The 27,363-nt window shown below is 42.7% G+C and overlaps 1 protein-coding gene and 1 long non-coding RNA gene across 2 annotated transcripts in view; both read left to right on the top strand.

Moving 5' to 3' along the window:
• The window catches only part of LOC116808074 (uncharacterized), a 28,661-nt gene extending 3,804 nt beyond the window's left edge, over positions 1-24,857 (top strand). Inside the window, exons 2-3 of the long non-coding RNA XR_012055245.1 lie at positions 1,581-1,812; positions 3,351-24,857. This is a non-coding gene — a long non-coding RNA (uncharacterized lncRNA). The remainder of the gene's footprint in view (positions 1-1,580; positions 1,813-3,350) is intronic.
• The window catches only part of SYNDIG1 (synapse differentiation inducing 1), a 48,985-nt gene extending 21,874 nt beyond the window's left edge, over positions 1-27,111 (top strand). The window contains exon 4 of the mRNA XM_002198990.7: positions 25,334-27,111. Within this exon, the coding sequence (XP_002199026.4) occupies positions 25,334-25,492 (159 nt within the window). The 3' untranslated portion in view covers positions 25,493-27,111. The remainder of the gene's footprint in view (positions 1-25,333) is intronic.
• Positions 27,112-27,363: the final 252 nt, after the last annotated feature.

Here is a 27,363-nt window from a genome sequence, read left to right as displayed (position 1 = left end):
AAATATTTCTGACATATTTCAGTAGTCACTGGGGAGAAGGAAAGAATGTTCATGTTCCCACTGGAAGGTAGAAAATAATATGAATTCTAGATTTTTTCCGAGTTTCAGTGCTCAGCATACATGTATGGATTTCACTGTCCTTGCTTTTCTGACATAAGGTTTTGACATCCAACTTCAAAAGAAGTGGACAGAGAAATAACATCCAGCTGCTATCTGCTGTTTGTTCCATAGAAAGGTGTCTTGTAGTCCCCGTATCAACAGAGAGAACAATGAGACAGAACAGCAGTATGATGTGCCACACTCCACCAGACTGGCTGGTGATGCCCTGCTCTTATCCATCCACCCTGCTTTTTTTCTTATCTGTCCCACTTTACTCCATAAAAAAATGAATATGGTCTGTTATAAAGAGCTTGACACACAGCCAGCAGCATGTGCAGGGGATGCAGCAACCTCTTATATCAAAGAAGAAAAGGCAAAAGAAGAACAAAAAATGTGGTGCTTTTCTTTACTTGGCAGTGACATGCCAAGATCTATACTTGCAGGTCAGCATAGCTGAAGCAATGCTAGCAAAGCAGACAGAAGGCTTTTGCATTTTCAAAAGATTTTTCAACACTGCATTATTTCTTGGTCCAAGTAATGCTTGGACAAAAGAACTGTCTAAAGATGATGAGCTTTAATGGACATAAAAGGACTTTGTTTTGCTGTCTTGGACCAGATACCAATTCACACAATTCTTTTGCTTAAGCAGGGCTGTTGCTTTGAGTCACACAGATTGGGTGAAGGGCAGTGGGTGTACTCTGGGGCTGCCCAGCCCAGTCTCTGCTGACTGTCACACAAAGGTTTGAGCTCTCTGTGCTGCTCACTCAGAAAGCAAATCCCTGAGTTTTTTGTCCAGCTCTGTGCATCTGAGTACAGGCTGGTCAGCACACCCAGGTGCCCTTTTACCCTTCTGAACTGTTGTAGTTTTTCTGCTGCAAAAGGTGATGTGTAAAACAATTGAACCCAGTTGTGCTAGGAATGAGTGAAAATTAAAAAGAGCTCCTCCTCACAAGGAGCTGCAAAGGTCTTTTCTGGCAGAAGTTGTCCTAGAGGAGCTCTGTGCTGCTGTCTTGCTGAGATAGCACAATGGTGATGGTGTGGCCACTGTGCTCACGTGAGAGCCCTGCTCCTGGGAGGTCACCTGGCCATGGACTTCTTGCAGAAGGTCACAGCTGGCTGCTGGCCCACACTCCTCCCCTTGCTCCCATCAGGCAGGTGACAGATTTGCCAGGCAGAGGGGAATAAAATAGCAAGGCTTCTGTACCCAGCCATGACACAGGGAGAAGCTGCCTGCTGAAGCAGCCAGGTGCACATGTCACCATCAGAGAGTGCTGGCTTTCCTGTGCTTGGAAAAGCTGCTCAGAAATAGATGACCCTGGCCCCTGGTTAGGGGTATTTGGGTGACATCCTTTGCCTCTGCAAAAAGCTTGTGGTGTGGTTTAATACATTCAAGAACTTTGCAACTTCTGGTCCTTTGGGAGAAGAGAGGAAAGCTTCATCCTGGATTGGGTAAAAGAGGATCTCTTCCCCTCTTCCCCCAGGCAGCTCTGCAGACAAAGATAGCTGCTCTGAAGTGGGGCTGATGAATTACCAGCATCTCCAATCCTCATCTTTCCAAGTGGGAGCTGGCTGCCAGCCAGTGCTCTGCGTGTGCATGGACGCTGCTCCTGCCAACTTTTCCCTTTGGGAAGATGTCTCCAGAGAAGTGTTTGTCTGCACAGGAAAATGGCCATTTAGAGTGTGCTGTGTACCAGCAGAGACTCTGCATCCTGGGTGAGGTCATGGGCCAGGGAACTTTATGAGTGTCTTGTATAATTTCCTTTTCATTCCTCTTTGTCCTTTTTATCTTGTAGTTTTATTTCCAAGTCACGAAGTACAGCTACAAAAAGGAATTAAATTAATGAATGACCTGATTGCTTTAGCCCTTAAGCTAATTTTAAATAATTGAAAAAGTAGCTGGCAAATAACATTCCCTGGAGAGTTTAATTCATTATGCAGGTGTTTAATTACAAGGAAGTTTTGAGATAGGAGAGAGACCAACTTGGAGTATTTGAGGAGATGAGGGACCTTTTTTTTTTTATTTTCAAGAGCATCCTGCACAATAGCAAGTATTGTACATGAATTTTTCTTTATTTATGCCTCACACATTTTGCTAAGCCAGATTCAACTCCAGAGACTTGTCAATATAGTCATACTACAAGGGCATAAAATATTCTGATGCCAGGAAGGCACCCTCTTCATCCTGCTGTTACTTTTTGTTGCTTTGCAATTGACTTGTTATGTCACAGTTTTATGAGAATGTGAGGGTTATTTCAGTCCACAGCTACCACTAAGCTGGAAGTGCTGGTAGTATTCACAGATTCACTCAGAGACCTCTCTGGTGGAGTCATCTGAAGAATAGGGCAATAAATATTCCACAGGAGCTGATCAGGGGCTCAGCCTCTGTGACATTTAGTCTGACTAAGTTTAAAAAACTTTTTAGTCTTAGGCAGTGGGGTTTTAGTTTTTCTTTTTTTTTTTTTCTTTTTTTTTTTTCTTTTAAGTAATCCTCACTTATCTCCGCTAAATACTTCAATTTTTTTTTTTTTCCATCTGCAAAGGTAGATTTTCCAGGAAGAATTATATTTCAGGAGAGGAAACAGAAGGAGCATGTTCAGAGTCAGAGGGCAGAAACAGGGCACAGTATTTTGCAGCTCCCAATGTCTGCCCCACTGAAAGAGGCATGAGAAAAAAAAAAGAAGAGACCTTTTTGCAGGTCTGGGAATGGAACATGGTCCCTTCCTTCTGGCCATCCCAATGTCTATTTCCATTGTCAAAGAAGGCCAAAAGGTTTTGGATGCTTTGTGATGTGCTGAAGATCTTCACACACAAGGTGGAGAATGATCTGCTTTGAAGTCTGCTGTGGCATGGAGAGCAGCATGTTCACCTGGAGCAGTTCATTGGGTGCTGTTTATAGAAGAGACCTTTCTTTCATCTCGTGCTGTGGCAGCACCCTTTAAAAAGCAAGACCAGTGAAAGGAGACCCCTCTCACTTGAAGTTCAATGTATGCAGCAGTAAATGGATGGGGATGTTTTCGAGGCTTAAGGTTAATATTTTATCAAGTCTGCAACATACACAGAGTTTTTAATATTCTTATCAAAGATTAACATCATGTACCAGAGACTCAGGGCTATATTCTAATCTTGAATATACAGCTTGCTATCTCTCAGCATCTCTTTTGGTGAGGGCTTCTGAATTACTGCTTTGTTTGAATGCACAGCAAAGGAAATTGATCACTTCTGATTTCAATCTACACATCTCTTTCAAACAGGCTGCAGAGTATCTCTCTGAAGATTTGAATCTAGTGAGCTAAGCAACCAAAGATGCTTCCCAGACAATGGTAATTCTTCATTGAATTGGCTGATTTCCTAGCAGTAGGAAAGAGATCAAGTTTTTTATATATTTATTTTGGGAAAATCTACAAGAACCAGCTAAAAAAGAAATGGACTAGGATCTACCTGCATCTGTACAGTTTGCATCTAAAACATTCAAATATACCTATCAAGACATTTTTGTCATGTTGGCAATAAAATTGTTACTCTTGGTAATAAAATCAGTCTAATTTTATCTGCTTGGGGTGAAAAAAAGTCAGCTTCTTCATGTCCCCCAGCCAGTTTGGTGTTAAATACACTCATTATGGGCTGTGATGAACAAGAAGTTATCAATGGCGTATCCACATATTGCATTATTGCCATGTTTTGCATTATTTCCAAGTGGCGTGGAAGGGTCGGGGTCCTCCTGCCAGTCCAAATGAGTTTGCAGGAGGACTCAGCTTCCTCCAAGAGAATGGGCAAGAGTAGGGGCAAAAGAAGAGGTCTTACAGCATCCTCTGGGAAAGATGGGCTTGGCAGCCTCTGCATGACCCCATTCTTCATCCTGCTATCATCATAAAGTTCAGGAGACAGGGTGCAATTTTAACCAGACTTTACCTAGAATTCCCATTCCCAATGGTGGCCAGTGGATGTGTCTGTCTATCCCAGAATTATGAGGTGTATCACCATGAGGGATCTTTACTTACTACTACTGCCTCTACCAAGAGGGGTAGAAATGTAGTCGTGGGAGCAAGAAAGGCAATTTTTCTTCCCAGTTCTGTTCAGAGAGCCTTGTCTGGCTTGCATTTGGACCTTCTGTGACTCATTCATCTGATGGGAATCTGTAGAAGGAATTGTGGAGAATTCATTTTCCACAGATCCAAAGCAAGTAGCTTCTCCCAGCATTTCCCTTTGCTCTGACAAGGACGTGCTGCAAAAGCTGGCAGTGGTCCTTGGGCTGATAATGGCAGGGAGCACACTCCAAATCCTCACAGGTGTGATAATCCGGAGGAAGTGGGATTTGCTCCAGAGACATGTGGGACCTTGAACTAATTTAAATAGAAATGTCCCAGCCTGAAATTTCTGAATTTAATTCAAGACACCACACTCCGTCATTGTTCCAAAAGCGTCCTCATTCCTTGACCTTGTCGCACAGATGGCATTGTTCTGAACAGGTTTCTACAGGCTGTAACTAATTAAGCAATTAATTAGGAGCCCTGGTTTACACAGAAGTTGTTGTAAAGCAATAACTTCTGTGACCTCACGGGTCTTGTCAAAGTGCTGGTCCCAAGACTGTCCAAATTATCTGTGCTAAAGATTCAGTGTGTTCACCCAGTCTTAGTTTGACTGACCTGAGAACCACCTGGGCCTTTCCTGATGTGTCCTCAGGATGTCACATGTATTTGAAAGATTCACTTTGTTAAATGTGGTGCAGACCACTTTGTCCTGTAACATTCAGTGGCTCTCTCTAGTGTGCTCTCTAGTTCAGAGCACAAATTTCTTGTTTCTCCCAGCACATTCAGTATCCCCCACTGTCAAAATCCATATTTAAATCCCAAGGGCATTGTCTATTATTTTTACCATATCTGACTTTGTTCTGTCGAAATCTGAGCAATTTTTCCTCAATCAACTTTGTTCCAAAGCTTCAGATATTGTGATTCTAATTGTGTCAAGTAAGATCATTCTTCCTAGCAATTTGCAACCCAAGGATGAATGGTAAAATACAGAAATACCACCATTTGTAAACTCTGGCAAGGTGACTTTCTCTTTTTCACCACATGCATAGCAGAATCATGGAGTCTGTTTTAGGAGAAAAGAGAGGAGAAAAATCAAAAGTGGGAAAAGGAGAGGCCTGCAGGGAGGGGGCTTGAACCTTGTCCATGTAACCCTCCCAAATCATAGGGAGTCCTTTAATCAGCTCAAGGCACCTTTGGTGAATACTGTAAAACTGTGTCATTGTGAGTTATGATGTCCCAAGGAAAATCCTGACTTCTCCCAGGAAAAAGAAACAAGCCAGAGACAGCAGCGCTCTGAAAGGGATAAACAGCTGTGCCCAGGGAATCTCACCAGGCCTTTTCAAGCAACCCAGATGGAAAGGATGCTCAGTTAAGCAGCCAGAACAAGGACTGCTGCTAAAGGCTGCAGTTAAGTATTTTAGTTGGTGTTTGGATGTAGATGTGGTGGAGCTATTGCTGATTTGTTTTTAATGATGGAAGTTCTATAAGTGGCTCAAAGACCGCGTTGTTCTTCTTTGCATATGCAGGAGAAAGCATCTCTCTTTTCTCTTGTGAATTGATTTAAGACAGAGGGGACATGTATTTAGTAGAAAGCAAATTAAAGGTTTTGTTAATGATAAATAGCTAAGGTTAATTTAATTTACTACTAATTTCAAAGAGAGAAAAGAGAACCATGACGTCATGTCTTCTTAGCTCCATTTGAATGTTTCATTACCTCTCTTTCTGACTGAAATGACTCATGAAATCATATACACTGTACATGGCAAAGACTTTTAAGTTCATCTTGTCCATCTGTCTGTCACAACCCTGTTCTTATTCAGAATGGTAAACAGGGAAACTACGTTAGAGACAGACATAGCGTCCTCTTAAAGAGTAGGGAATACTAAAATATTCTTTACTCATATTTGTACATCACCCGGGTGTGAAAGCAGAGCCCATGAAGTCGATGTGAATGAATGCAATGCCATGTAGCACTAAGTAAGGCTTACATCACTTCTCACAGCTGCTTTGTCATGTGTTGTTTTGCTGATTTCCTTTTACATTTAGTGGGCTACTTTTCAAAGCTAATGGCTTTCATGAGTCACTGTGAACAATAAAGCCCTAGAGCATCCCTGATGGGTGACATCTGTGACTGGGGATCAGATTGGAGGGTAAAAAATACATCTGCTGGAAATAAAGGTGATCTGCTGGAAATTCGGAGCATGAAAGGCAGGCCTTAGAACAAATGCTGGTGGAAGAGAAAGGGTCTGTTATCATGGGCTTTTACACAACCTGGCATCCCCCAACCCTGAAACAGCTAAGTAAAAGGCTGAGGGACACACACCAGTGACTTCTCAGGAGCTGCAGTCACACACAAGCCAGCCTTCCTCTCTGCCTCTCCTTGCACTTTCATTACTGCTGTTGTGATGTCTCTGCTGTGGCTGCTGACTGAACACCCTGTGTGCTCTGGCTGTCCTAGAGCAGCTCTGTCAGAGCTGGCAGTGTAGCTCTGCATGAGCAAACACCATCACCTACACTGCTGGACAGCTACTTTTTCAACTTAGTTTATGGTGCCTGTGTTCTCTAACATGGTGAGAACCCACAGGAAATCATTATCCTCAGGGCACCACGTGAAAACCCAATCCATCTCCCATGGCATCTGCCTGCTCAGCTCCCTGAACACTGTCACTGTGTCCTCAGCAGCTTGTGGGCATGGGCTAATCCTTTCCTCTGGAGCACAAGGGACTGGGATTCTGCTGCTCCCTCTCCACTTGGATGCCTGACTTCCCTGATTAGCTGTCTGTGACAGGGATCTCTGGGAGAGCTCCCTGCCTCTGAGCCCCAGCAAGGAAGGATCATTAGCCTGCAGCCTGTCTGCCTGTGGAAATATCTCTACACGTACCCGAAAAGGATAACCATATCAACACCCAGTTGGATTCTGTTAATATGGCTGTCAGGAGGCAAATGTCTCTTGACATGAAATTATGTCCAACTGATCATTTCAGCTGCCAGGGCTGCTCATTAGTTCACAAAACAGTTGGGTTTTTTTTCCCCTAGTGAAACATCTTCAAATAGCATCTTTCACAGCCATTGCATCTGCTTCCTTGAGTGTCAGGATGTATGTGGAAGGGGCATTTTTGTACAATGAGGGGCAGGGATCTCATTTCTGGTGCAAAATCCCAGCTAGGAATAAAGGTCTTGAGGTGTTAAATCCGTTTTGTCGTGGCCTCATAAAATTTCTTGAGTAAGTCTCCTTATATTTGGGATATATTGGTCTTGTTTTGGGAATCCCCAGTACCCTTGGTCCCTTCCACTAGTTGTGCCCCTCTTGATTCTTCTCTTATCTCTGCATGTCAGAGACATGCCACCAAAAGCAATAATGGCCCCCCCTGGTTTTGACAGGGCTGATGGGGCTGGATCACCAGGAGGGAATATTACATGGCTTTATATTTGTGATTTATGCAGCCTGCACTGTATGGGTTTACAGCCTATCTGTGCACTTGCTGCTCTGATGGGAGCTGTAAAGAAGAAAATCATATAATAAAAACCCTTCTGGTCCTGATGTAAAATTCAGCACAATACATCTCTGCCTGTGCCAACTCTTCCTTCTTTCTTTTGCCTGCATTTCTATTGTGTGGCACAGTTACCAGGATCATTAAATTCAATGTCTGAAGGCCAGCTAAGGCTCCTCAATGCTGCAGAGCAGAGCAGGGAAAAAGTCTAAAGAAGAGCTGAACAAGGACAAAATCAGGAATGCTCTATGCTCTCCAAGTATGGGAAAGGCAGGAAGTATTTCTGTTCTTCTCCACACACTCTTCAGGATGACTAAAACACTCTCAGTCCAGTGAGATGGATTTGATTTCAGAAAAACCTTTCTAGAGCTAAAAAAGGTGAAATGCAGTATCACTTCACCTGGGCAGAGATGGGCAAAAGGTTTAGATGAGCAGTCAGGAATGGCTTTGCAGCATTTATAGACACAGATGAAGATCTCTACAAGCTTTTAATTACTTTTCCTTATGCCTGTTTGCTACGCACCAGAACTAATTTATTAACATGCCTCTTCTCTGTGACTAATTTCAGTGGGGAAAAAAAAGCATAGTAATTTTTAACTTCACACAGCAGCAATCAATCTCCTTCTTAAATTAGTTTACTGGCTACTTTGATATCTAGTGCATTTGCAGTCTTTTCCCAATGATCTTATTTACAAACTTGGGGTTGGTGAGTGCTGTCCTGTCTGTGTCTCCTAGCCAACTTTATTAGAAAATGTAATGCCAACATTCTTTCAAAGGCACAGAGGCAGGTGAGTAGGCCTGACTTTGAAAGGTAGCACATTTCTTCAAAGAGTAGAAAAGTGTTGGCAGCAAATACCTGGAGCCTCTTTTCTCCCACCACTAATTTTTCTTTCAACAGGAGAAAAACAAACAAACAAACAAACAACCAAACTCTAATTTTTCAAGCTAAGAGGTCTTTCCAGACTTCAAAAATCTTCCTTGGGATCAAATTCCAGCTCTGACATTTCTATGCTTTTTTATGAAGAAATGGGAGAGAGGTGGGACTGATTATTAGAAATCACTTTGCAGCTCTGGAAAACCTGCATTATGAGATAAGAGGTCTCCATTTCCCATAAATGGGTGCATTTAATGCTCTAGGATTTAATTTTCTACTTAAGGGCTATACTTTGTTTCTGAGTAATGGGACAGATCAAGACTCCTGGCTGGTTCCTTCTGAATTATTCTTTATATCCTTGAAACATTGCATGCTTCCTTTGCTTTCAGGTATAATGTCCATTTTGTATGATTTCTCACTTCTTCATGCAACTTTTGTGTCCTTCAGCTGGTGATGTCACATGAGATCTCTGTCAGAACAATTTGTCTTGTGTTTGTGTTCACTTGGTCTGATGTCATGTTTAAAATATTTTGGTGAGTTTCCTAGATGGTGACCCTACTGCTTTTTAGGATTGCAGAGATGAAGTCAGCATATTTTTAGACTAATATTTAGTTATTTTCTGGTTTATTTTGTTAACTCCTCTACACTCTGAAAATAATCAGTAGTGTCCATCAGCAGAAGAAGACTTTCAGGTGTTTCTTAATACTCAGTAAATCTAAAGTGAATATCTAAAAATAGGTATATTTTTAATATAGTTACATTTATCTAAGAATAGTTACAAATTCATTCTAAGAGCCTGTCAACCCCATCAAAAGGGGTTGACAGCTGGTCCAAAAGCAGAATGTTTCCTTTTATTTCCCTTCCCTGCAGAAAAAAAGAACTTAAACAGAACATGCAGAATTGCAACCCTGGTTTTTATTTGTATTCTTTAGTGGTGGTAGGAGTCCCTGCAGGAGCATCCTGGAGCTTCCTGGCCATGGAGCATCCTGGTGGAGCTGCCTTTGAGCCATAGCAGAGAATTGGAACAAAAATATTTCCCTTTTCACAGAACAGTTTTACGTTTCCCCAAGAAAATTTTCACAGGGAGTCCCATTCTCTCAAATGTCATAATACAGGCAAACAAACAGAAAACACACGGAGAAAAATTTCCCAGCCAGACCCTGCTGGTTGTTTCCGTAAAGGTCAGGTTCTGCCTTGCAAGTTTACTGGTGAAGAAAGGGTTGTGAAAAATTCCCCCCGGGTTCAGTATTCCTGGGATGCTGGGGCTCTGTGTCTATGTCAGCTGACAGCTATTTCCTCCATTGAAACTTATCCACTTAGAACCCGAGCACTTTTAATCTGTGCTCTGCCAGCAGTCACAGCTATTTTCATCACCCTCTTGTGCCAATTCTGGATCCTGCACATCGTTTTGACATCCTCTTCAACCAGACTATGCAAGCAAACAGCTGCTTTCAGAGCACCCCTCTCTGGAAGGTTGCTCCAAACTACAGAAGGCAGATCTGTTTATTAATATATAAGATCTGTCACTGACTGTGTCAGCCAGCCTGATGGTTCTGCTGGGATCTTCACTGCACAAAGGAATGAACAAAGTAAGAAAACAAACAAAGGGGATCTGAGCTCTTTCAATTGTTCTTTTTCCATGGCAACCTTCCTTGAAGACTAGAAGGCTGTTTAGAGGAAATAGCTTAGTGCACTTTCCCAGCCTTTTTACACTTCCTGGGGTGTTTCCCACTGATGAAAACTTACTGTCCCTTCAAGAGTCCGTCCTTTGATGTTATGCAAGCTCATTTTTCCAGCCTCAGACTTGCTGAGGAACAGTAGTACTGCTAATGGAGCAAGCAGTGATCTTCAGCCTTTTTGGATCCCAAAGAGTGGTCTCTCCTCCAAGCCTGGCAGCATTAGAGATGAGATTTCCAAGGATTCATAGCAAGATATCTGTCATGAGAATACTCTAGTCAATCCTTACTTCAGTACTAACAAAGTAGCGTGAGCACTGGATCTTGTTTCATAGAAGGGAACCACAGAAGCAAACTTGTCTGGAGGTGTTCTGTCCTTGGACAACCTCAGGTCTGTCCCACTGAGGTCAGTAATATCTACCACAAATGCAAAGTCTGCCTTCCCGTCCTCTTCCTCAAATTTCTTGCAATTTTTTTTGTTATCCCACAAGGATATCTCACTCCCGCTGTCTCTCAGAAGGGTCTGCAATGGGGAATTCTATGGCTTTTTGAGCCACATTTGTCCAGACCTCTTAAAAGAGTTGGTGTGCATTGATCCTTTTTCTCTCTTTGTCTGCTGTGGGAGGATGTCCTCACCTCTGTGTTTATGGGAGGAACTTGAGAAAGCCTCTCTATGCCACTGCACTCTAAGGACAGGGACAAACCTCAGTGCAGGTTAGGCTGGTGCTTTACTGCATCTCTATCCTCTCCCAGCTGCAGTTGTGCCTTGTCACCAAGTGTTTTTGCTCTTGAGAACTTCATTTCCACCCATTTATGGTGGAATACCAACCACAGGAAGAGCAGGTCACCCAGGCTCGAGTCTGAGGCTGGGGGGACCCAAAGCCATCCTTGGCCCTGCTGCATGGCCTGAGATCTTGCTTTGCCCCTTAGCTTGCACTCTGAGATGATGGATGCAAAGGGCTGATCGTGTTGTTTGAAGCAAGACCCCTGACAAGGCATGGGGTTCTTGCAGTTGTGGAGTGGCAGGTGGGGAGGAGAGGAGGTGCAGGCACTGAGAAGTGCCTCTGATCTGGCTGCTGTTGCTACCTGTGTGTCTTTCTAGCAGGAGAATGTTGCTAAGTTCCCCGTGCAGCCCTGGGAGCGTGTCATTCTCTGCGTGGGTGGGTGTAAAAAAGCTGTTGCAGAAAGTTTCGAAAGAAGCTTAGCAGTGAGAAGAGCTGCAGCTCAGGCCCATTTGCAAAACACGAATGCCACCTCCGCTCCGCACGGGGATCAGCTGACACTGGCAGGAGCAGTGCCACTTCTTCAACTGCTCTTGCAATTTTTTCAGTTCTTTACAGAAATTATTTAGCTCAAAACATAGGTAAATTAATCAGTACTAAGGCAAGGGCAGGAGAACACATCTACCACTGGCCCCTGGTGCTGCAGAGAAAGGAATTCTCATGGGTTTAGGAAGGTTGCTATAAGAATGGGGTAAAAGTCAGATCTGACCAAGTTTTCAATGCTTTTCTGAATCAAAGCACCCTTGCCAGCCCACTCTGCATTATGAAGACCTTCAAGTTCTGTTGAATTTGCCAAGAGGAGATTTTTGAATAAAACATACAAATGGCAATAAATTTCAAATTCCACAGAAGTTAAAGGCCACTAAAGATTGCTGCTTGAGTTCCCCAGCTATTTATTCTTGACTCTTCATTGCAGCAGGGTCTCTTACCTTTCTCCTTATCATCCTCTTTCCCCTTCCCAGTGCTCTTTGGCATGTTGCCTAACACTGAGCTGGAGAAGGAAGTTTCAATCTGCCCAAGAGGGGAGATGGTACAGAGAAGAGATCAAGCACCACATCCAGCCCGCTCTGGAGTCCCACTCAGAACTTCAGTGCACACCACTGCCAATCTTTCCTGCTGCCCAGGGCTGTCAAAATCACCAGCAGTTGTGGCTGTTCCACACCACCTCCCAGGAATGTCAGGAAGCCTTCTGGCATCAAAACTTCCCCTTTCCTGGAGCTCCCCTCCTTCCCCATCATCCCAGATGTTTCTGGACATTTGAAGGCCCTCTTTCTGCCTGGTGCTTGCCTGTGGGATGTATTTGCTGACATTCCCTGAACGGGTATCATCAAGCGGATACTCTTCTTCGGCCCCCAGCATGCAAGCATCACAGAGCACATCTTAAATCTGTCTCAGCAGCAGGTTGGAAATGTCACTGAGACATTTGCTGAGGGAGTCAAGGACAGAGTCCTGCAGGAGTGCCATCAGGAGTGGCGGAGCTGTGCCCTGGGAGGGTGATTTCCTATCTCTGCACGTTGTACTTATGATGCTACTGTTGGCACAATAATCAACAAATCACTCGAATGAGCAGGAACAACTACTTTTGCAACAAGGAAATATCTCCTCCAGCAGCAGACAGCTTTTCTGTAGAGGGAGATAGAAATGTAATTACAAGTGCAATATAGCTTTACCTTAGAGTGTTTTTGGAGTTGGCATCCTTGCTGCTGTGAGAACCTCCTCTCTGAACTGAAGGGCAGCAGAAGGCCTCAAAGGGCCACACTGTAATAACATTTGTATCTTGCTCCAGGAAGTGTTGGGGCCTTCTGCTATTTTCCAGTGGAAGAGAGAAGTGTGGACAGTTGTCTTTGCGTCACTAAGATGCTCTTGATAATATTTGTGTCTCTTTTACTGCTACCAGCATTTGTCCAGGAAAAGGGTCCACATTTTCCTAGGAGTTCTACAAATCAAAAACCTTGGAAATATTAAGAAAAATGCTTCAGCCCATCCCTGAGGACTTACAGTTTAAAAAAAGTGAGACACAGAGAAGGAGAAGGCAACAATAGGAAAGTACTGGTCACCAAGACAGAAAGTGGTTTTAGGCCTCTGGCAGAGTAGCTGCCATGAAGTCATTAAGCACTGAGCAAATAATTAAAACTGTTGTTCATGAATAATTCAGTGGAAAATTTTCAGAGACTATGTATTTCAGTCATGAAACATGTATTAGCCCAGTGAGGCGGAGACATGACAGGGAAAGACAGAGGGAAGAGGAAGGAGAAACAAACAAGCAAACTCTGAAATAATTAATCATCAAATCCTTTTCCACTTGCATGACTTCCTGCTGGAATCCTCTGATGGATGAATGCAACAGTTACATCAGACCAGGATATGTTTTGGGCCTCATTGAGCAGCTCTCCTTTTGTAGCTCCACATCTGCACTGTGGAAAGTTAAGCATCCACACTGTTTATATCTTTGCATCCACACTCTCACCTTGCTCAACTTGCTGCCACCTTGGATGGGGCCCACCATATTCCATAGCCTTTTGTGTAAAACTGCAACTGAGTGAATCAGGTCTGTTTATCTCCACAAGAGGTAAGAATCACTCTGAACAACTTCTGAGAAATTGGTCCCCAGAGGCAGAGCAGATCTTCCTTCACTACTCTGCTCTTGCTTAGGAACCCACACAGGAGGTGGATTTTAAAAATAGCTTAGCATTGACTGCCCCTTCCATCTGTTCCCAGCTGGCTGAGGTCTTGGGAAAACCCTGGCAACAAGCAAATCCAAGATATGTATCCTGTGAGCTGTCAGATCCTAAGGTTCCTAGCCTTCCCCAGGCTGAGCTGAAGCCCATGACTCGTGCACTCTCAGTGTCTCAGCTGGTAGATGGACATTTTTGCTGTGGCAGTCTGGCATGTGATCACTGCCAGGAAAAGTGGCATCCTGTATTTAACAAGGAAGGAGAGTCTTCAGTTGGGTTTTGCAGGAAAAACCAAAGCAAACTTGAAGCGCTCCTCTTCCTGCCTGTATGTGACTGAGTGATCTTGGACGTGAGACCAAGACCCAAATAAAGGGCCTTACTGATGTGTGGAAGGATATTTCCTTTCTAGATGCTGCCATCCTGCCAGATGCCAGGGTAGTCCACCCTGCTCCCCATACCTTAAAAGAAAGGAGAAGGATAACAAGAAACAAAATCCTTTCACCATGAGGACGAGGCCTGCACTGATTCCTGAGCTATGCATTTGAAAGGATGAGTCCTCTGCTCAGCCAGGGTGTCCTGCTGAGGCTTTTATCCCTCTTCACACAGAGCAGCATATGGATGCACTGCTCCTGCAGGGAATGTGTTTGTACATTCCTGCCTCTCCCTAGCCATCCCCTCTGTGCAGGATGTGCAGGCAGGGACACAGACAAACAGCCCTGCACACAGGGAGCTGCAGCAGCTGCTGCTCAGGCTTGACCCACCTGCTGCTAGACAAGCCAACAGGCTGGAGAGCAGAGCTCTTCATTCCTGTTATTCATTTCTCTTGGCATAAACAGCCAGGCCAATTAAATCACAGATGAGGAAATACTTCCTATATGTATGCAAAAGAATGAGAGGGAAAGAGAAAATAAACAGACTTCATGGTTTTGTTTGTATACACTGGAATAATTTTATATTAAAAAACTTGAACAGGTTGTTAATGACTACTGAAAACATGAAGAAAGATCCTTGTTAGCAATCTCTGCCCTCCCTGTTGGGCAATGAGGAATTATGTTTGTGTGCTAATGGGTTTCCACTGAGGAAAACCCCTACTCCTGTGGAGCAGCTTGTTAAAGGGAGAAGAGACTCTGGGGATGGTCTCCTTCTTCCACCAGCAATGATCAAAGCAGCAAATATCCTGACTTGGGGCCCTGGAAAACAAAAATGAGGTGGTCCCAGAGTGCCAACGTAGGAAGTGCTGCAGCACTGCTTCATCCTACTGCTTTCTCTTAGTACAGCAACAGGAGATTCAGGGAGCAAGGCTGCATGGAGAAAACAATATCATGAGGTGGCTACAGCAGGCATTGCTGAGATGCTGGATGAAAAGAGCACCAGAGTCAGAGAATCCTTGGAGCTCCTATGCTTCAAGGCAGTTTGCTTTCTTCCTGAGGTCAAGAATAGAAGCTGACTCAGGCATGATGGAGGCATGTTAGAAGGATGTTCGTGAAATCATAGAACTTAAACCAGCAGCTCTGTGCTACAAGGGCTCCCTCACTTACTCTTTTTCTTATTGCCCTGCAGTTGGAGGGGTCTCTCTGCTCTCCCTGTGATGCAGGCAGAAAAACTGTTGGGAGAAGCTGTTCTTTGTACTTGGGCAGGTGACTCACTCTTCAACAGCATCGTTTCTGGAGAACTGCCCTGACTTATCACCAGCTTTCTGCCCTGCTCACTGTTCAATGGAAGGATGAGCAAAGCCTTCCTGGCTGGCTCTTGGTGCTACTGTGCTCCTTTCAGCTACACACCTGACTGTCTTCTGCACACCTACAACTCAGCTCTTCTGTGGGGGAAGAGATGAATCTCCTTGAATGACACCCACACTGGTGCAAACCCTGCCCATTGAAGCCCAGCAGCGCCTGTCTCTTAGTGCTGCAGTTGTAGGAGGGAGGGCTTTTATTTACAAGAGATGAGCGGCTGATATATGCTGGCATGACAACTCTGGGATGTGTTTCTGGTGGAGAACATGGAGTCCTTGTCTTGCAGTTGCTGAGTCATAGAAAAGGCAGAGAAGTAATTTCAGGGTGCTGACAGCTTAACACAAGGTTAGACCTTCCATTTCCATGCCAACGGCGGTGGTGACGCATGGCAATTAATTGCTCCAGGTCAGCTGGTGGAATTTTCCCATTGTGAAAAATGGGATCTTGTTGAGTCTTCCAGTACTGAGCAGGGAATTGAATCCCAGAGATTCCAGAACACGTGCTCCAGTTTCTGCAGCCAGTGCTACGGGCACTGGTAGGTGCTTAGGGGTCTCTGGGTATGGTGCCTGTCTTATTGAACATTTTTTTCTCCTAATTCTTTTTTTCCTCATCCAAGGATAGTTTTGGAGACTAGGCAGGAAGGATGCCAGATGTTTTCTTTGTACTGCAGTGATCACACTAAGTAATGCAATTACCAGGTCTCCCCCACAGAATGAGCATCCTGGACAGGAATAATTTCCTTAGTGTCTCCCTTCTCAGCTCTGTGTTTTCCAAAGTACATCCTCAAGTCTGCAATCAGCAGCAGAGACAAAATATCCCCTAGGTCCAGAACATCTCTTCCCAGGAGTTTATTCTCTTAAACCTCCCAGCCTCAACAAGAGGAGTTGATTCCTCAGTAAGATCAAATTTATGCAGAAGAAACCTGTGTTGACTACTGAAAAGCAATTAAAAACTGAATGCTTAAACACACAAATAGGAATTTATGCACCAGATTTTTCTTGATTTGTTAAGACTTTATGTCTATATAGATAGCATTTGAGAAGAGAGTTTCTTTGAGAAATTTATTGTATCAGAAGGTGTCCTAAAATATTTTGGAAATATTTTAGCATACCATATCAATACATTTTCAAGCAGAACAAAATGAACGCTTTTTTCACTTGGAAAGAAACTTTTCATCTGCAAAGTTTATAAACACACAGGAAAGCTCAGAAGCAGTAAAAATAGTTCAAAATTATGTATAGGAACTCCTAAAATTAATTTCCATAATTAAAAAATAATTTTGATGTCATACATTTATGTTCAATACATTTTTTTACAGTGTCTTCTGCTCTTGGTCAGAAAGAAATGAAGATTTTCGTCAGTTCCTTGTCTTTATCTCTGATTAATCTTTAATTAAGTTAGACTTTAAAAAAATTATTAGGAAGATCTCCCTCTTTTTCTTTTCTTCTCCTCTAGAACTTTTAAAACTTTCCTTTTGTGTTTTTCTCTTCTGGAATGTCACAATAGTATTTTTAATGCAATTAAATTAATTGACAAAATCCAGACATTTTGTTTTATATGGGAGGGAAATGTTAATCATTTTAATCAGAAGAGAAAGATAACACAATAAATTTTTGAAACTAAAAAAACCCAACCACTTAAGTGTCTGCAAGAAAGAGACAGTTTTGTCCAGGGTTGTTTTCTGTTGCTGCTCAGAAGGAATCCCAGAGCTCTGGGACACCTGAAACATGGATTTCCAGACACTCAGCTGTGTTTGCTGCTGTTGTCTGGCTGGGAGCCAAAGTCAGGAGGCAGGAAAATGCTGACTGAGAGCAGGCAGGTGCTGCTCCTATTCGGAAATGGCTGTGGATATGAACAGAAGGAACTGAAGCTCCTGCAGCCCTACTTTTTTTGTGGACTGGGCTTTGTGGTGCCAAGCTTGGTGCATCCTACTTGCCCTGGGGACTTTAGACCACCAGGAGTTTTCTGAAAATGAATTTAGGGCTCCCTGCTATTTCTCTGTCTCCTCTCTATCATCATCAATCTTCAGTGTTTCCTGCTATGTCAAATGCATCCTTCTAACACCAGATCCAGAGTAAGTGAGTCATTTTCTTCTTGACACACATTAGTAAGGCTCCTTGCATCTTTTCAAAACCAAAGTCTTTCTCTGCAAGGAAAAAGAATCTTGTTCATACCCTGCAAAGTGATGTATTGCAGAGCTGGATGTTACAAAAAGCTCAGTGCAAACTGATTTGCATCTTAAAGCAATACAATTAAACCAGCAAATATTCTGTGTAGACACTTTCTGTATCCTAGTGACCCTGTGATGTAGTTAGATTTCTCTCCAATTGATGTTAAAATAGGAATTTAGTGGAATCTGCATACGTTGCCGAAGCCTGAGTTTGCTGAAGCCTCCAGCTTTCCTTGCAGGATTTTTCAGTGAAAAGTGTGTAAAAGACAAAGATCTATCTCTAGAGGATCTTGTAAGCTCAGAAAAAATGTGATTTTGAGCCCCATTTTGTAGCCACTTTGAAAAAACATTAATTCTTCCATTGTATCCAAAGGGGAATTTGGTCTCAGACCTTTGGAGAAAGTTTCCAGCTTTTCCTGGTGTTGTGATCCAGTGGGTGAGAGATGCTCCTGCTCAAATTAATGTGCAGATAATACCACATGCCAAAGTCAAGAATACAGGCTTTAATTAATAGTAAATGTGAGGTAGAGAGGTAGAAAGAAATAGAACAGATGAGGGGGTGAGAGAGATCAAGCAAAAAGTAATCACCACCTGTGGATCCAGAAGCATCCTGCTGGTCTTTCTTCACCCTTCTTGGTGGGGGGCAGGCCCCAGAGAGTTGTTTTTCTGGGGATTCCACCTTTGTACAATCCAAATTCTGTGTATCCACAGAGCACAGATGCCATTCCCATCATTTAAGGTGATATGTGTATCAGCAATTGCTTCCTTTCTGACATCATGCCACAGGGGGAAGTTTTGTCCCAGTCAGACACACCCTCAGGCCTGGAATTAGCACCTTTCTGGGACAAATTTCTGCCACCCCTGCTTATTTCAAGTCACCACTGTGGTGACTTATCTTATGGCAAGTTCCTTCCATGGCCTTGACAGTGTTGGGAGACAGGGAACTGTGTTATGTCCTTACACCTGGCCACAGGGAAATTGAAGGCAGCCTGCTAATGTTAATTCAGACAGGAGTCTAAGTGGGATGTATCCCTGCTGAAGTTGTTTGCCTGACAAGAGTGCTGCAGGATCATCAGGCTCTTAATTAGCTGGTGTTCTCTCCAGTTATAAAGCAAATTGACTAAACGTTCTGGCCTAGTGAAGAAATGGTTAAAACACTCACAGCCTGCGGCTCTTCTTGCCCTTAGAATTTTTTCTGATGGATTAAAAGTGCTGGGAACACAAGAACAACTTATTTTCAGTATTTTTTTTTGTCAGGCATTTTTTCTTATATCGCGCTCAACACAATCCATGGAGTATGGTTATTGTTCCCTGTTAATCACCCCTCTGGTCATGAAGTTCCTTGTGCCTGCCTGCTAAAGCCAGTTGCATCATTTGTGCTGTGTCTCCAGGAGAGAGGGAGAAAAGAGGATTAAGTTTTAAAGAAAACAAAAATGTAATGCAATAAAAAAAAAAAATTTTTTTTTTTTTTCCTATTGTTGGGTTTTTTTGTGGACTTTGAGAAAGTAGAGGAATGGAAAAGGCTTTCCTATGAAAGAGATAATCTGAATCATTTAATCTTTGGTGACTCTTGAAAAGCTGAGTTCATACAAGGTAAACAGAAAGGAAGATGAATAAGTTACCTCACATTCACTGTCAGGTGCTGCAGAGTCCACAGTGCCTGATAACTTCTTACCCTTATAGGTAACACATCAAATTACAAAATGTTTCTCAGGAAATAGCTCAGGAAAACGAAATGACATCAGTGAGGAGCAGAGGAACTGCAGACTTTGCAGACTGGTCTGGCAAATGGTACTCCCAGGAGCAGCCCTCCAGGGACAATTCCATATAACTGGTGTGGAACTCCCCACTTGTGCTGGGAAAAAACAAACTTTCCTAAGGAAACCAGGTTCTGTCAATAACAGTTCAGAAAGTGCTGTCCTGAAAGTGTTCAACAATGGGAAATTTCAATGAAATTGGGAGGAGATAAACAGTGTGACACAGATCACAGGGAAATCATGGGTGGTTGTAATAAAAAAAAAATAGCTGGGAAAGGTACTGTGATCAACAAATGAGTGAACCTTACCTCCAGAGTTATTAGTCTTATCTCAAAAATCATTAATATGCTAGGGGACTTTATAATTCCCAGAGATTTAGTTTCAGCTCTGGAGGGACACCTGTGGGTGAGGAAGTTGATGAACTAAGTGTCTGATCAAATCTCTTTGTGTCAGGAGGAAAAACCACCCCAGAGTCTGTTTTAAAACTGTGCCTGTTGTCTTTTCCTTGTTTGTCCCCAAAATGTGGCTCAAAGTGCCCAAGGCAGAAACTCCCATCATTCTTGCCTGTTCCAAGGGTGGGAGGTGAGGATCGAGGACTGAGATCTTCTCTGGCTGCACTGAGCAGCATCCTCCACCCTTTCCCGTGCTGTGTGACTCATGCTGGAGGGAAGAGACATTGTTATGAATGTAAAGCACACACACATTTGACATTACAAATGAGGAAGAGGACCAGAGACAGATAGAAGCAACCACAGGGAAAGAAAAAGATAAAAAACTGTAACCAAAAGAAAAAAACAAACAAAGAAACAAACAAACAAAAAACCCCAAAAAAACCCCAACCCAAACCAAATCAAAACAAAAAAACCAAAACCCAAAACCAACCCGAAAAAACAAAAACCCAACCCTGAAAATACCCCACAGGGCTGGTTCCCTCTCATTTGGTACTGTGGACATACTGCAGGGAGGAGCAGTAGGTTTGGATTGGGACAAAGAGAATCTGCTCTCTACACCAACCTCACATAACTATTTAGAGGTACAAAAATGAATGCAGCTTTCTCCAGAACTTCCCTCTAGCAGGGCCTTCACCAGGGCCCTAACAAAATCATCACGGGGTTCTAAAAGCCCTGCCTTTCCTTGTGAAATGGAGAGAAGACTTTCTCCAAGCATATTTGTGTTTAAGCAGTTTGTGAATAACACCTTGCAAAACTTTGTACAGCTGCAAGGACTTGTAAGTCTCTGAATTTGTATGTATAAACTGGGCTTCCCACCTGTCATATTTTTCAAATTTTCTTCTCTTTCATTACAAAACATCTGCTTGAGAGCTAGAAGCAAAGTGGAAGGGAAAAATCATCTTCTTTACCATAAACATCTAAATTCCTGTATATGGCAGGAAAAGAGAAACTGCCTTTGTGTCTCTGGCTGAGGTCTCATTCTCTCCACTGCAATCAAATGAACAGCTGTTGCTGTGGAGCTTGTCTAAAAACATCTCTCTGCATTCTGCTCATTTATGGTCTTTTATGCCTGCTGTCCCCAGCATTTGTAATTTTATCTTTACTCAGAGACTCAGTCAAATGCCACAGGAAACACCAGCCAGGGGCTGAATCATGTCTTTGCCTATGCCATATTTTCAAATTCCAGCAAAATACTTTGATACCAAAATGGACCAATGGCTGAAATACAGATTTTATAAAAGTTGAACACGGAAAAGAGACAGACTCATGCTGTCTCTTCATTTACACCCTCACCCTCCCCATTCACACTCTATTCTCTTGAACCTTTCATGGATTTCCAGAGATAAATATTGTTCCCAGTGTATCTCCTTCTACCAACTCAGCATAATTTAATTTGGTGGCAGTAGAAATACCATTTCTCAAGCCACTGCTTTTCACCTGCCACATCACTGTTCAGGAGCTTGGCAGGAAATTGTAAAGGCTGGAAGTTAACATGGTATTGCAGGAAAAAGAAGGAGGTGCTCACAATGCAGGAAATGCCACTTGAAAGGTTGGATGAAGAAAGGTCAAATTAAACTACAGAGGGACTTAAAACTGTTTGGATCTGCTTGGAAGTACCTGCACTTCAGGTGACACCTGCTCCCCATTGTTTCCTCAGTAAGTTCCAGATGGAGGAGGTCTGTTTGAGACTCATGTCCATTCCCCAGACCATTCTTCCAGCTGAAATTACAGAAACTTCTGGAAGAACTCGTTGCCACCACAGGCTGACCTTTCCATTATACAGAGGGTAGAATGGAATTTTCAAATGCCTGGCAGAGCAAAGAGCAATTTGTCCTTTATTTAGTTCATAATTTCTGCCTGTGGAGCTGTTTGGTTGGACTGCATAGACCCTTTGATGCCCTCCTCAGGACTGAAAACCGTCCTGCCATGTCCCAGTCCCTGTGCCAATGTCTGTCAGCCCCACTCTTTCCCCAGCTGACTGGCACATCCCTGCTGGCATTGTCAAGGTCCAGAGCCAGATCCTGACTTCACCTTTTACCCATCCATGTCTTTAGCAAAGACTCTGGTGTCTTTTTCTCACTGTCAGTGGAAATAAATGGTGTAAGCCTGAAGGTGGAATTACTGCCCAAAAATTGGAGATCTGCAGAAGTACAAGTTTAGGCAAGTTAAAAAGAGGAGACAGAGTGTTTGACTAGAAGAAAGATAGAAGATACAGGAGCAGAAACAACATCAGTATGCTTCTCATTCTGTGCCTTTTTTTTTTTTTTTTTTTTTTTGCATGCCACTTGAAGAAGTAAAACTCAGAATCTGTCTAGTGGCTGCATGGAGCCTGTGCATCCCTGGCCTTTCTGGCTCCCATGAAGTGAAAAGAAATCCTTTCACCACCTGACCAAAGGGGTCAGGATAATCTCTCCTCCTGCTGCATGGAGCCAATCCTGCTCTTCAGCCTCAGGGAGATGAGACAGGATTAATAATTGTGATCAGTGTGTTTCTTGTTTCCAGATACTCATACCAGAAGGTATTTTGAGAGTATGATATATGAGTCACTGTGGGATGCAGCAGAATGTTTTAGCCTTGCAGCTTGGAGGTACATTATTCATCTTCTCTTGGCCTGTAAAACCTGCAGCCCAGAGACACCCTGACTCTGGTCTGCAGAAGCTCAACTTGAACCTCCAGGGAAGTTCCTTGAAAGTGTTTCTTAAAAAGACATTCATTATTTTAGTGGAACAAAAGAAGATAATCCTTCCAGATCTCCTTACTCCTTCTTCCCCTACCCCTCCTCACTTTTCTGGCTTACTTCCAAAGCCTCTAAAGAGAAGATTGATTGGTGGCTGGTATTTGCAAAAATCCCTGTTTCAGCCTTGTAGCACCCAACCTTCATCACAGCCTGTGCTCCCTGCTCCTATCCAAAGGCTGCATTAAATTGTTATATCCATCATCTGGCTGCCAGCCACAGCCTTCCCAGGGAAGGGAAGAAGTAAGTGGACAGAAGTACTATAAAACTCCACAGAAAACACAATTTTGTTCATAAAGAACACTAACTTTTACAGCAACTTTCAAGCATGTTAGAAAAGGTTAAGACACCTGGTGTAGCTTGATGAATCTGTAGTGAATTAAATGCTTGCTGGTAGAGCATTGGAGTCTTCATTCTTGAACCAGTCCTGGTTACACTGTTCTCTGAAATAGATGGTGCTGAAAAAGCCATGGAAAAGCTGGTATATCTGGGTGTGATTTGGCTGTCTGATCTACACAAAACATTTCTTGACCTCATTGATTTTGCCAAAGCACAGACATCTCTCATGGAAAACTCAGCAGGATGTAATTTCTTTGTGTCAGATATGAAATGGGACGGTTGGATTTGTCCCAAAACCAAGGGACTTTCTCAAAGTGATCAAAACCACCAAAGAGCTGATCCCTGAAAAAAAAAAAAAAAAAAAAGAAGATAAAGAAAAATTGTTCATTATTTGCTAGACACTAAACTATTACTCTTGGCCTTATTTGCATTTTGTTTGCTAAGTATTTTCAGATCCTTTTAGCTTAAACCTGCAGAAATGCTATAATGTTCATATAATGACGTTGAGTAGCAATGTGAGGGTTTTGCTAATTAGAAAATAGCATCAAATAATTTTCTTATCACTAAGCAAATTCCTTCAGATTACTCTGTCACAGATGAAAGCTGGTTTCTGTGTGGTTGGTTTCTCCATCTCAATGTAAATCTTTTTTAACGGAATAAAGGAGAACTATAGGATTGTCCTTCCCATATGCCCTTACCAATGCAGTCTACAGTTAAAATCCCGTACAGGAGGGATTTAATTTTCCTAAATTACAAAATATGCATTGAGTTAAGAGGAAAAACTGCACTCAGATTAGGTAATTTGTTGGAAACTAGAATTTCTGTGAAGGCGCGGGTGTGTTCCCCAAGCAAAATCTCTCATTTATCATAATGTCTGGAGCTGCATAATTCAAAATCTTCATGGCAGCACATGACTAATACAAGATATCTGGTTTTGGCTGGGTGAACATTTTAACAAGAAACTGGATTTTCTCATATAGCCAATCCTTTCACAAAGGTCAGGGCTGTCCTCAAAGAGGTCATCAAGGAAAAAAAAAACCTGTTGTTTTTGAGCAGGGTTATTGCTACACTGAAGATCTTACCAGGAAAAAGGCTACTAGTATTTGAAAAATCAACCTTCTGAATCCTTTTGGGTCTTTCAACTCATTAATTTTGGTAAATCCAACCTCTTCTATTGAAGCAATCAAGATATACTGTCAAGTTTTCAGATTATTTGATATTTTGACTAATGGTTTCTTTTGCCTTTGACTTCCTGTCTATTTTTAGGTGAAGAAATGCTGGTTTAAAACTTTATAAAGCTTCATTTAAAAGAGGTCAACTCAAATGTTGCAGATTTTTCCATTACATAAAGTGACATTTCAGAAATGCCAATTTGAAAATGTTCTATCATTTTTTAAACTTTCCCTTCATTTGAGAGGTTGAACCTTGGTTTATCCAAAAGTCCTGTTATGTTCATTGCTGGGCATTTACCTCAGTCCAACTTCAGTAAACAGGAACCTTCCAGATCCAGACTGGTTCTGTGGTAGGCAGCAGGTGCATGAGGAAAGTCTCTGGGGGGAACTGAATGACCACCTCTTTCTAAAGCTTTCTCTGCTTTCCTTGCCAACATTTTTAAGAGACCCTAACATGATCCCAAAAGGCCCCGGCACTTTTTAAAGTGATCTTCTTTTGAGTATTTGGTGGCTCCAGACAGGGAGATAATGAAATCTTTGGTTACCCTGGTGAGAGGCTTTGCAGAGTGAGTAGGATCCTTCACCACCTAAACCAAATGACACAACAGCAGGTGTGTAAACCTGTGTTATTTCTATCCTGCTGCTTTGAAACAGCTCCCTCCAGCCTGCAGCCTTGCCTGTGTTGTTTGATATTGTTTCTGCCTGAAATATTCATAAAGCATTATGCTTAAAAAATTAGGTTGATGAATAAGAAGAGACAGTTCTCCTAATAAAGTCATTGACAGAAAGGCCGAAAAATTTTTGGGTTTTTTTTTAATGTGTGGAAGCTTGTCATTTGGCTGCTGCAAATTGGTCTGAGTAGCAAAAACATAAAATTAAAAACCCCAAACAAACAAACAAACAAGCCAGCCAAAAATCAAATACAAAAATAGAGTGGTAGATGTCTCTGAAAAAGAAAGTGTCCCAGCACATCGATCATCTGTGGAGATATACAATTAAAGTGGATTGAGGATTCCTTACTCTAATGAGGGAAGAAAGACTGTCTCAGAACTTAAGGAGCTCATTTGCTTATACAAGACCTGTCTTGTAGCTGACAGACTTCTTACTGCCTGCCAGGTGTCCCTGCTTGATACTACACAATGGTCTATAAAAATGACACTTTCCTTTGAGATGCTGCTGCTTCCATCACTGTCTCAATTGTGAAAATGACCTCATGTGACTAAAACATGTCTGATTGCTGACCAGTTTAACCTGTCACATCCCAGGATCCTGTTTCAGCCAAGAGATTAGAGTCACACATTTATTTCCACGTGAAACAAATAAATATCTGGCATTGTTGTATCTCTTGCAGACAAACAAAGCAGTAGCCAAGGGGGATTTCCACCACGCAAGCTCCAGCTCCCGGCGAGCTCTCTTCCTGGCTGTCCTGTCCATCACAATCGGAACTGGCATCTATGTTGGGGTAGCTGTGGCTCTTATTGCCTACCTGTCAAAAAACAACCATCTATGAGCCTCAGGAAAGGGGGAAGAACCAGCCAACTCGGCTCCTGCGCTGCAGAAGTCCCCAGCACATCAGACTGCGTGGTTTTCCAAAAAGAGACAAACATTTTCTGGGGGCAGGTACAGGATGAGATGGGCTTGTGCATTGTTGTAGGGTGGGAAGCTGGAGGGGCTGGGGGAAGTTCCACCATTTGTGATGCACAAGTCTTGCTTATCTTCATCAACCCCTGTACAAAAAAGGGAAAGTAAGAGCAAAAGAGAGACAAAGAATGAAAAGAAAAAAATAAAAGGGAAGAAGATGGGGGAAGTGTGGAGAAGTGTGTTTTGCCTTTGCCTTCTTTTCAATATGGTGTTTACAAGCATCGGGTAAACTGAGCTGTTTTCTTAATACCTTCTTGGTCACCTGAACTTTGCAGCCAGCATGAGCTTGTGCTTAATTGGCTTGTTAAGCACGGCACTGAGATCTGGGAAAGCCTGGACAGCGACTGGTTCTCTGAAAGAGCAATATAAAAACAAGAGGAAAAACATAGATTCTTTTGTCTTTTGAATGCAGGACTCATTTGCCTAAGAGTGAACCAGACACCTCAGTGCAGAGTGGTATTACCTACTCTTCTTGTTTGGGATAGGTTTCCATGGAAGGAAAAAAGGAAATTAAAAACATTTTTACTTCCTTTCCTTGTTTTTGGATTGAGGTGTGCCCCACAGGCCCACTCAGTGAAGAACAGCTGGGGTTACACAACTGCATGACTTGGCTCTGCAGACAGAGTACAATTTTGAAGTAACGTGAGACCCGTTGTAAAATTAATTCCTCCATCCAGTCACATTGTGATAACAGCACTTTAATGTGGCATTATTGCTCATCTGGGCTCCACCTTACTGTGGAGGCCTGCACAGCAGTCAGTGCAAGAAACCTGGGGAAAAATGCAAACTGAAATACTAATAAGTTTTTAATTTAAAAAAAATCACGGTAAAGCATGGGAATTAACCAGAGAAAGGAATGCTTCATACATTTCTGGGGTCCTGCTCATACACAGACCAGTGAATACCACTCAGATCAGCAGCTCAGAGCTCAGCTGTGCGTCAGGGACACAGCATAGCCATGGAGAGACAAGTCTGTTCCCCAATAAGCAGAGCAGTGGTAAATTGTAGGGGAATTGAGCCTTGTCCTTCCTTCACTGACTGAAATGAAACATTTATTGTCTTCTTTACTTGCTCCCTGGACTCAACTGTTTTTTGTCTTACAGATTTCCCTTCACTCAACTATTTTTTTGTCTAACCATTTCGTCCCACACCAGGGTGTAACAGCACAGACATATATATGTAGCTACATATATATATACACAGAGAAGGGAAAACCAATCAAATCAATGACCATTTTATTATTCAACTGCCTCATGTTTTACAAACATGGTTTCTTTGAACAAGGATGTTATCAAAGATGTTTTCCTCCAAGTCTGTATTGTGTATCATCTTTGCTCTGGGACAGTTTTTTTTTTTCTCTTGTTTTAGGTTTCCATTATTTTGGTTTGAATTTGACTTCTTTTTTTTTTTAGGGTGGGGAGAACAAACACATGCAATCCTATTTTTCTGGTAGCTATACGGTTTATTAAAACACATGGTATACAGCTACTGGTGCTTTGTGTGACACTTTTTTTGGGGTGGATGTGAAGCTTTAGACTGAGTGAAACTTAGCCAAGGACACCTGGTCCAGCTACCTGAAGAGGTGCTTATATAGACCATCTCATGCTGTCCCAGGACTCAAAAGCCTGTTGTAGTCCCTAACAGGTTCTTTGCCATTGAATTCACAAGACCATATAATGATTTCCGTGGGATGGGAGCTTAAAAATCATTTAGCTCTAACCCCGCTGCCACGGACTGGGA

The sequence above is a fragment of the Taeniopygia guttata genome, chromosome 3 (assembly GCF_048771995.1).
Source record: "Taeniopygia guttata chromosome 3, bTaeGut7.mat, whole genome shotgun sequence".
In the NCBI taxonomy this organism is placed as follows: Eukaryota; Metazoa; Chordata; class Aves; order Passeriformes; family Estrildidae; genus Taeniopygia; species Taeniopygia guttata.
The sequence above is the reverse complement of the archived record's forward strand: the minus strand, read 5'-3'. Positions and strand labels throughout refer to the sequence as shown.